Source organism: Talpa occidentalis, unplaced genomic scaffold (assembly GCF_014898055.3).
Source record: "Talpa occidentalis isolate TD23 unplaced genomic scaffold, MPIMG_talOcc4v2.1, whole genome shotgun sequence".
NCBI classification, from domain to species: Eukaryota; Metazoa; Chordata; class Mammalia; order Eulipotyphla; family Talpidae; genus Talpa; species Talpa occidentalis.
In genome coordinates this window covers 67115596-67125963 of record NW_026555331.1, presented here as the reverse complement: position 1 = coordinate 67125963, position 10368 = coordinate 67115596, and the positions used below count along the sequence as shown (strand labels likewise).

Here is a 10368-nt window from a genome sequence, read left to right as displayed (position 1 = left end):
CTTTATCAATTAAAATACATTCCACAGATGCAGTTGATTTTGTCTTTAGTCATATCTTGTCATATATAAACCTGTGGGTTTATTTCTGGGCTCTCAAATTAATGCCATTGATCTGTGTGTCTAATTTAATTCATATTAAATTTACTATAGCTTTGTAGTCACATTGTTTTGATATTTTTTTATTTCTTATAAAATTTAGTAATGTTGCTCTATTTCTCTGAAGAAATTATTGAAACTTTGATAGGAATGAATCAAATCTGTATATTGTGATAGTTATTGTGGTTATTTTAATAATTCTAACTGTTGCCATCCATTAGCAAGGAATATCTTTCCATTTCCTTGTTTCCCTATATCTTTTAACAAAATCCTGTATTTTTCATTGTACAGTTCTTTTACCACCTTTGTTAAGTTTTTTCCTAGATATTTAATTATTTTTGATGTAAATGTAAGTGAGATTGCTTTCTTGGTATTCTCTTCTGTAATGTAACTGATTTTCACTTATTTTTGTTGTGTCCTGTTATTTTATTGTAATGATTGGTTATTTCTAATAGATTTTCAGTGGAATCTTTAGGGTCTTTTATATATATTATCATGTCATCTACAAACAGTGATAGTATTAATTCTTCCATTCCAATTTTCTTTCTTTTTTTTAAAGATTTATTTATTTATACAAGAAATGGGTTACAGTCAGAGGCGCTGGAGGGTGAGAGAATTCACCAGAGACAGAGCAGGGAACAGAACAGGCAGACTGACAAAATACACTGCTGAGGGGAGCAGCGGGAGAGTCAGGAGAGGTCTGCTGTGCCATGTGGGATTCTTGCCAGACGGCCTGGATGAAACCTATGCTGCAGAGGCTGCAGATAGTTTCATAGCGTGAAGCTCAACCCACTGCGCCACCAGGGAGGTCCTCCAATTTTATTTCTTTTATATCTTTTTCTTGCTTAAATCTCTAGTTAGCATGTCCAGTATTATGTGTTGTTGCTGTTTATGTTGTTAAATGACGTGGAAACTAATATTTGAATATCATAATCAAGAAATATTCCATAAGTCAAATTTTGCCCAATGTTGCTCTAAATGGAAATGCCTTCTTTTTTAAAAAAAAATAGTCCTTAGAAACAAATGTTTATGTACAGAGGAATGTATACAAAATATGACAAAAGAACACTGAGATTATGTTTAAATCTGAAAATAAAGTTTTTGGGAGAAGTGTCATAGAATAAAGTAAGCAAAAACTCACTGAGAGGGTCACTTTATTCAAGTGTGCTCATCTAAGCACAACTTCAAAATGAAAACAGGTTATTGAAAAAATATCTTCTAGTTAAACAACACAAAAAATCAGCATTTTAAAAAATCTATTCAAGTATTTGTTGGCACAATATTCTTTAGTTTATCTCATAATATAACACTCTTAATTTTTATTCAAATGGAAGCATTCTCCAGCTGACACGCCATAGTTTTGTGTGAAGCTATACAAAGAATGTCAATGTCCATTCTCTGTTCACACATGAAACACAGATTATTTTATATATTTTCCCCTCACTGTCCCTGCAATATATTCTCTTTTCTCACGAATAAAATGCTAGAATCTACCTTCCTCACAATGGTGTTTAATTTAGACCAGATAGTTACAGGATTTACTTAGGTATAAATAGCCCCTGCATAACAAGGTCTCATCTTTATGGAAGATATAAAAAGGTATAAGAAAAGCATTAATTTAGTCAGCCATTGTACATTATGTTTTGTATTAAATGTGCCATTTTAGTGTTATTTATAACATTTGCAAATATTCATTTTTTCTCATGAATTTCAACTTGTTTTATTGATAAAATATTTTTAGGTTGGAACTTTTCAGAAATATTACTTATACTGTGGCTTATGTGTTAAATTTTACCTACTAATTTTAAGGATAGTCTATTCTCATTTATAAATACAAAATTTGCAAATTTTTATGCTAATTGCTATTTAGAATGAATACTTAGGAATATCAATATTTTTAGTGTGATTTTCTTCTTGGCAATACATAAATCTGGAACCTAAATCCCAGAACAGGAGAGAAGTGACACCACCTGTCAGAGCACTATGTTTCTTCATCCTATGGCAGCCTGTGGCATCGTCATTCTCCGCTTAGCCCACCCCCATCTCACCCTCCATCTCTACCTCCACTTCCATGCTCCTTTTATATCCACATTCCTTATAAAGCTGCTGTTTCTGCTTTTCCACTTCCATGAGATTCTTGCCCTTTCTTTATGTAGAACCAAAAATAAAAATATCACCGCGTCTATGCTGGGATAAGGAGCTGTTGTATTTCTTTTTTTAGAGTCCACTTTTCAGTTCTCTGGTTATAGAATACCTATTCTCCAGTGGTAATAATCCATTCTGTGAGGCTCAAGGAAAACTAAATCTTCCTGACAGCTCCCTGCTGATACACAGATGGAGCTAGAGAGAACACACAACCCAGGCCTGGCTAATTGGTTTAACCCTTCAATTATAATTGATTTAGGGATAGGGGAATTAGAGTCCCTCCCTTGGATATATGGGTGCTGTAAATAAGAGGGTCTTATTTTTCATTGTGTGTTGTGAACTGTATGGGCCATGTCATCCTGGAACTTCTAGTACCACTGTTAGAAAAAGATTGCCTAAAAATGAAGGCAACACAGAAGCACAAGAATAAAGAAATGAGGAGAGAAACAGAGATCTAACACAATCATTTGGGCACTGAAACCATCTGCGTTTATCACCTACATGCAGCACCCCCGCCCTGTACTGCATATGAAGCCCCCATGCTCATGAGCCAGCATCCGAGTATTGTTCCTCAAGTTTTTCTGCTTCTACTTGAAAAACTATCCTCATCTTCTCAATACACTGGTTTTTAAATTGTTCTTGGTTTGTAAAGACAATCAACATGAGGTTTAGGAACAGATAATTTACTGCAGTGATGCTATATTAGGAACAGGACAGAAGGCTGCTTATGTTTTTAGGTTTTTGTTTGTTTCATTATTTTTTATTGGGGGGAAAGTTTTATTTTGAATTTTGTACAGTGAACAAGTGTTTTTCACTGGAGGGAAGTTTATAATCTTGATTCTGGGATCTTGACAGCATTATTGTGGAAACAAGGTGAATTTTCCTAAGTGATTGATAGGTTTGGGAAATGAAAATCATAGTTTAGATTTCTGCATGTTTTGTTCCTTTACGTCAATCATCCACAAAACTGTCATGGATGGAAATTTAGAGCAATCATTTTAGTTCTACTAAAGTATCACTGAAACCAATAAAGAAGAGATGACTTACCAGAGTAACCGAATATTGTGATTTTAGCAGGCACAATATTTATTGTATGGCAAGGCACAAAATCATATACACAAGGCATAAGTCTCTGCTTTTAAAAGTACACAATGTAAATATTATGTATTTTAGTAATTATTATTATGAACAGTTTTGTTTTAGCAAAGAAAACTGCCCTAGGTCACACAAGTTTATACCCTTTTGGAATAGAATTTCCATATTTACTTTGAATCTTCCAACAACTCTTGCTTAGAAAATAAATCTTAGTGAATGCATATACAACCTTCTCCCAGTTTCTCACTTAAAAGTTCAAAGTTAAAGTCAATCTATATATTAATTTAGTAATCTTATTATATTCCAATACTCAAAACATCTCTAAATTGTCTGATAATGGTTTTTCAATTTAATGTTTTATTTCTCAGTAATACAACATAGGATGCAACCATTTTCTTAAGATTTATGAACATAATCTTTGATTAAAAAAAAAAAACTGTTTCCAAACTATGTTTCCTTTTAGTATTGAGATTCCTAAGCATATTCTGAGCCACTAAAGGTAGGTCCAACCTCCTTATGGTTAGAACTGATTTTTCACCCTCACTGCTGCCCCTGCATGGCTGTTTCACATTTCTTATTTTTTTTTTTTGACCCCTCACTAGAACCTGTCTTCTAGAAGCTGTTACCAGAGGGGAAAAATGGAATTCGAGGAGGGACTTGATCAAGAGGTTAGATAGAGGAAAGTCTGAGCTCAAGGGGCCCTCTTCACTCTGATGGGAGAATAGGAACATCAACAAATGGGACACACACACATACACACTATCACATTCTTATCCACAAACCTATGCATCACACGGGCTCTCACATACTATCACACATGCACACACATTGGCACACTATCACACACATGTGTGCCTATGTACTTACCCAGAATCATACACACAATCACACATATGAAAAGGAAATATTTAGGTAAGTACTATTTCAGAAAATAGACAATTCATTTTATCATTCTTTAAATGTTACAAGTATGTGAGTAAATAAATAAATAAATAAATGGGTTGCCCTAAAATAACATCTTCACCTTTCCTTTTTTCTGTTTGGGGAAATAGTGTTAATAATAATGGAGGCACTTGGGACAATCCTCATGGCTGCTTAGAACTGTTTCTCTCTCCTCTTGAAGTACACATTTAGCTATGAAGATATGTAGTATAATCAGACACAAATAGTGTCAATGAGGACATGGGGTACTAATATAAAGAAAACACATTACTATAAATTCATTCTGTGATTATGACTCTGTTAAAATTTTGGACTGCGTAAGAATCTTCAAGAAAATCTGTTTTTTTTTTTTTTTTTTTTTTTTTTTTTTTTTTTTTTTTTAACAAAGGAGCAAAGAATATGCAATGGAGCAAAGAAAGTTTGTTCAATAAATGGTACTGGAAAAACTGAGCTGCTACATGCAAGAGAATGAAGCTTGACTACTATCTCACACCATGCACAAAAAACAACTAAAATGGATTAAAGAACTAGAGAGAAGAACTGAAACCATAAAATATATAGAAGAAAATATTGGCAAAACACTACATGACATACACCTCAGTAACATCTTTAAAGATATCACCCAAAGCAAACATAGTGAAGGAAAGGATAAACAGCTGGGACCACATCAAATTAAAGAGCTTCTGTGTTGTCTCAATAATTCAATACGATTTCAAGGATTTAAAACAGTATTTTAAAACATTTTAAAAAAAACATTCTATAGTTTGTCTGAAGGTTTCTTCTGCTGTTGTCACTTGGAGTCTTATGTAGTTGCACTCATCTGAGGGCAGAGAAGGAACAGATGGACCAAGATGGCCTCTCTCCCCTTTCTGGCAGTTAGTATTGGCTGTTGGGTAGGGTACCTTGGTTCTTCACATGGCCTCTGAGGCAACACAGAAGGGACATTGTAGGTAGGAGCAAAAGTGGGGAGGGAGCCTAAATGACTATGGTGGAAAATTATTGTGGTTGGTGAGTATGGTATAGCATACATCTATGGAGTTGTGAACATCTACCCTTAAAACAAGGTGTTGTAAATCTACATTACTTCAATAAACATACAACATGTTTAAACAAATAAAATTACACTTAACAGGAAAAAAAAACCAGCTTCTGTATAGCAAAAGAGACATTAACCAAAACAAAGAGATGATTGGGAGGAAATTTTTGCACATAATACTAATGATAAGGGCTGATCACAAAAATCTACAAAGAGCTGGCAACACTCAACAAAAACAAAGTAAATAATCCAGTCAAAAAATGGGCAGAAGAGCTAAAAAAGGAACTTCTCCAAAGAGGAAATGCAAATGGCCAACAGGCATATGAAAAAATGTTCAACATCACTTTTAATCAGGTAAATGCAAATCAAAACCACAAGGAGATACCACCTTACAGCAGTGAGAATGACACATATTTAAAAATCTAGCAATGACAAATGTTCGCAAGGATGTGGAGAAAAAGTAACTCTCCTGCGCTGCTGTTGGGAGTGCAAACTAGTCCAACCACCTTGGAATGCTGTGTGAAGATTCCTCAATGTACTGAAAATGGAGCTTCCATATGATCCAGCAATTCCACTCCTAGCTATCTACCCAAAGAACAGAAAAATATTAATTCCAAAGGGCACCTGCACCCCTATGTTTATTGCAGCATTATTTGCAATAGGTAAGCTATGGAAGTAAGCCAAATGCCCAAATATAGATGACTGGATCAAGAAGATGTGGTTAATATCCACAACGGAATATTACTCAGCAATCAAAAAAGATAAACTCATGCCATTTGTAGCAATGTGGGTGGAGCCGGAAGGGATCATGCTCAGTGAAATAAGTCAGAAAGAAAAAGAAAAATATTGAATGGTCTCACTTAGAAGAAGACTGGATCCAAATAAGGGATCAGGAAAAAAAAAGGAACTATAATAAAGTAAAAATCAAAATCAGCAGGGAACTCTAAGCCAGAGACATTCTACAGAGGGGGAAGAAGGGAGTAGGATCAAAACAGGGGTGGAAAGAACACAAGGGTCCATGGTGATGGTTCACACATAAATGGGTGGTGGGAATTTCATGGGGACTATAACTGAGATGAAAATGTATACATAGTACACAAATGAAAAATGATGTAAAAATCATATAAAATAAAATAATTAAAGAATAGAGAAAGAAAATATTGGAACATGAAAACAAGTAAAAGAAAATCTAGGTTTTACTGTTCTATAAAGAGGTTTTTTATATCTTACACATCAGCAGGGTTTGTTCCTGGAACCATTTTCTATGTAGCCATCTCTCCTATATGAGAGTCAAAATTTTGAAGCATGATGTGTATGCTAACCAATATTTAAGTCATTTCTATTTACATTTAGTTATGGCACAAGGCCGCCTAAAAATATCAATGAAATTTAATAAATGTTTAAAATGCTCTATGAAAATGAAATGAGCACTTCATTTTCATTAGGAAAATCTGTGTTAGCTGCCATAAAAATGCAGAATGTAGATAAAATCATGGTAAGTTTTTGAGCCACATGTAAAACCTTCAATGAAAACTGTGTTCCCTAAATGAGAGAGTAATTACAGAAGAGAAAGTGAACAGAATTTATATATGTAGTCACGTCTATAGTAATACAGGTCTATGCATTTGATTTTCCTATTAAATTCCAGAGGATGTTGTCCTAATAATATATAGGCTTAAAGAAGAGATGATTGTTACTTCTGTATTATCTCTTTCTTTTACCCAGGTAATTCCAGCAAAAAGCCATTACCTCCGAAACCATAGTTCCAATGGAGAGAATGGCAAATTTATGTATCATCTGGAAGAACTAGCCAAATTGCCCAAAATGTGCTGCTCGTGGCATTATCCCCAAGATATGTGCTCTTCTTCACAGAACAAAATACCAGGTATGTCCAAGTATCATGAGTGACATAATGTCTTCATTTAGCCCACAATTAGGAATGAATCCACCTCTTAAAAGCCACAAAATAATATGTCAAAGTCTAAATAAGCAAAATGTCCTCATTCCATTAATAGAAAGAATATAATAATAAATACCTATTCATAAAGAGACGGTGCACATAAACTGCACACAGATTTTGCAGTGCTACAACCTGGAGTGAGTTAAATATTTCTTGATTCATTAACATGTAAATTATGAGCACTGGTAAAGAAGCAAAGGCTGCTGGGGGGTTGGGAAGGGATGGGAAGGTCAGTAATATCCTAGCTTCAATTCTAAAAACTCTGGAGACCCCATTGGTGTACTCTCAGGAAACTCCCTGCCAGAAGGCAAGTCATTTTTTATTTACACATATATATTTTCACAGATGCAATTTTATATATATATATATATATATACACAAACACACGTATATAGAAACACACTCACATATATATGTGGTATTTAAACCACTTTATATTTCTTGACATTAAGACATACTTTACCACAAGATTATTTATATAACTAGCATGCTTAAACAAGCTGTACTTTTCAAGAAAGTAAAATATGTTGCGAATCATAAATATCAAAATATTTTTTTATTATACATCAACATCAGAAATCTCAGGTATGGGTCTAAGATATAATAAAGGTGGAATTCTCATCACACAGCCACATGAAATTCAAGTCCATAGAGTGAAAGAGAACTGGGCATGGAGCCTGGAAATGGTCCTTGTTCTTATTAAATTGTTGCTATCAATGGTAAGCATCTGAATTGGATGTCCACTGAGCTCTTAAACCACTTTTTTTTAATTTTCCATTTTTATAAACAGAGCTTTTGGAATCACATTGCATAGAAAGACCACAACAGATGGGTCTTGAACTAAATCTTAGTAACCAAAAGGATGACTGTTTCTTGTTCATCAAGGAATCTGGGAGTCAGTCTTGATTCCCTGCCTAGTAATTGCTCTAATCTTCTGTACTCCATTCCTACATCCTTGATGCTTCCACTGACCTAGTTTGCTAATGCAACCTGCGTTGCATGAATTCAGACCTTCATATTTCTAAAAGTTTGTTAAAAATTCTCACTTTCCATTTCAGACTGCAGTAGTAATCTGAGTTAAACCTAAATCATTGAACTCCTCTCTTCCTGGAGAACTACAAGAAGTCATCTCCACGACTAGTCATACTGGCTTATTTATCCCATCAACATCCCTCATGTAAGCAGGATCTTGCACTGTATTTCTGACCCTACTGGTGCTCTGTCGCTCCATTCTCATTTTAATTGGAAAGCAGAAGTCCCTGAAACACCTCTTGAAGTTTTCATCTAGAAAGGCATAGAGAATGGGATTCAGGCTGCTGTTGGTGTAACCTAAAGCAATGCAAAAGTAATAGCTGGAGAGGGCAGCCGTGCTGTGAGAGGTGCTCCCTAGAGCTTCCACAAGGATGAAAATGTGAATGGGTGTCCAACAGATAATAAATACTGCCACCACTACCAGGACAAGCCTGGTGATCCGACGCAGGTTGCGGTCTTTTTCTCTGGAGCCAGAAAGAAGCCGGACACTCTTTAAGCGTAGAATCATCAGGGTATAGCAGATAATGATGATGAGGACAGGAATCACAAAGGCAAAGATAAAGACACAGATCTTCATGAAGAGGTCCCACCAGGTGTAGTCATCATCTGGGAACTGCAAGGAGCACTCAATGACATCCATATCTGAAGGAGTTGAACAAAACAAAGAAAACCATGAAAAAAAAAAAAGCACACTATTGTTATTATCAAGGCTGCAAAGTGTGTTAAATGCCAATTTGAATCCGTTTAGTTGCAAAGGATCAATTATGATGAGGTAGTATTTGAAGCAGATCACGAAATCAGGAATGAATGTCCTATGTACTAAACACCTTGTTTTTGTGTGTAGAACAATAAAGGTAGAAAGTCACCATTTGTTGGAAACATATGCAATGCTATAGAATACATAAGATCACCTAGCAATGTAAATTATCTAGATGTTGAAAGTATTTTTATATTGATTATTTTCAGGAGAGCTAAACTGATAAGTTATAGCATTAATATTTATTTGCATTTCAATTTATTAACAGTTCTCTCAGAGGTCAGGGTCTGGCAATAAAAGCTGATACTGATTTGTAATTAATGACTAAGTATTTAGCCATAATAGAATCAACCTTAACAGAAAAACATTAACAGATTTATAAGAAATCATTATGTATGACAATAAAAATTTATATGAAATTTGTCTAAACATGAATCAGGTATTATAATTTAATTGGAAACACTGACTATGTGACATTGCTGAAACATGAAAGAAGGGAGGTAGAGGAGGTAAAAAAGAAAGAAAATATGAGGAGGAGAATCAACATCATTATTATCATCATCAAGAAAATTCATAATAAAGCAGAAAATCTTCCTTTCTTACCAATATTGACTCTATAACTCAAAATAAATATGTATGGATATACTAACTTAGAAAATTGCTTTACTTGCTCTACTTATCTTTGCTGGATAGTACTTTTTTGCATTGACTTCAATATTAGAAAGAAAAAAGATTAGAAAGAGGAGAGACCCAGGATAAGTAGCTTTTAAAATACTGTCATGGAGGTCCCAACATAACCAACGCTTCCTTTCTCAGCATCAATCAGGCCACACTTTTTTCTTTTGTTTCTGAAGGCCATTGAGCACAGAGAAGCAAAATTCTCTTTGATTTAATCCTTACCTACAAATAAAGTAATCATGACTAATACTTCAAATCTGATTTTTATAATAAAATGATTTTACTCTGACATTCAGAAAATCTGACCCAAAGTTAGTATGAAATATTTGGAAAAAAAATCCTTCAGTGAAAAAATAATTATCTTCTTAGAATTTAAGTTAGAAATAATTTAAAATACAAAGAATATAATCATTTTGGACAAATAATGATGACTCTCTTAGAGACATCTTTTATTACTTTAATTAAATATCAGGTCAAAACTGAGTAGTAAATACATTTCTCAGAGTTACCTGAAAAATTTCTCTAAAAATTCATTTTCCAAACTATTATTACTATGAAAATTCTACTAGAAATGAATAAGCATCTCTTTATATTTTTCCTTTACTGTTTAGGGTAGTAACAACAGTT

General features: G+C 34.1%; 1 protein-coding gene across 1 annotated transcript in view; it reads right to left on the bottom strand.

The window, feature by feature from the left end:
- Positions 1–3293: 3293 nt before the first annotated feature.
- Positions 3294–10368, bottom strand: part of OPRK1 (opioid receptor kappa 1) — a 33381-nt gene continuing 26306 nt past the window's right edge. Inside the window, exon 4 of the mRNA XM_037506653.2 lies at positions 3294–8948. Coding sequence (XP_037362550.1) covers positions 8416–8948 — 533 coding nt within the window. The 3' untranslated portion in view covers positions 3294–8415. The remainder of the gene's footprint in view (positions 8949–10368) is intronic.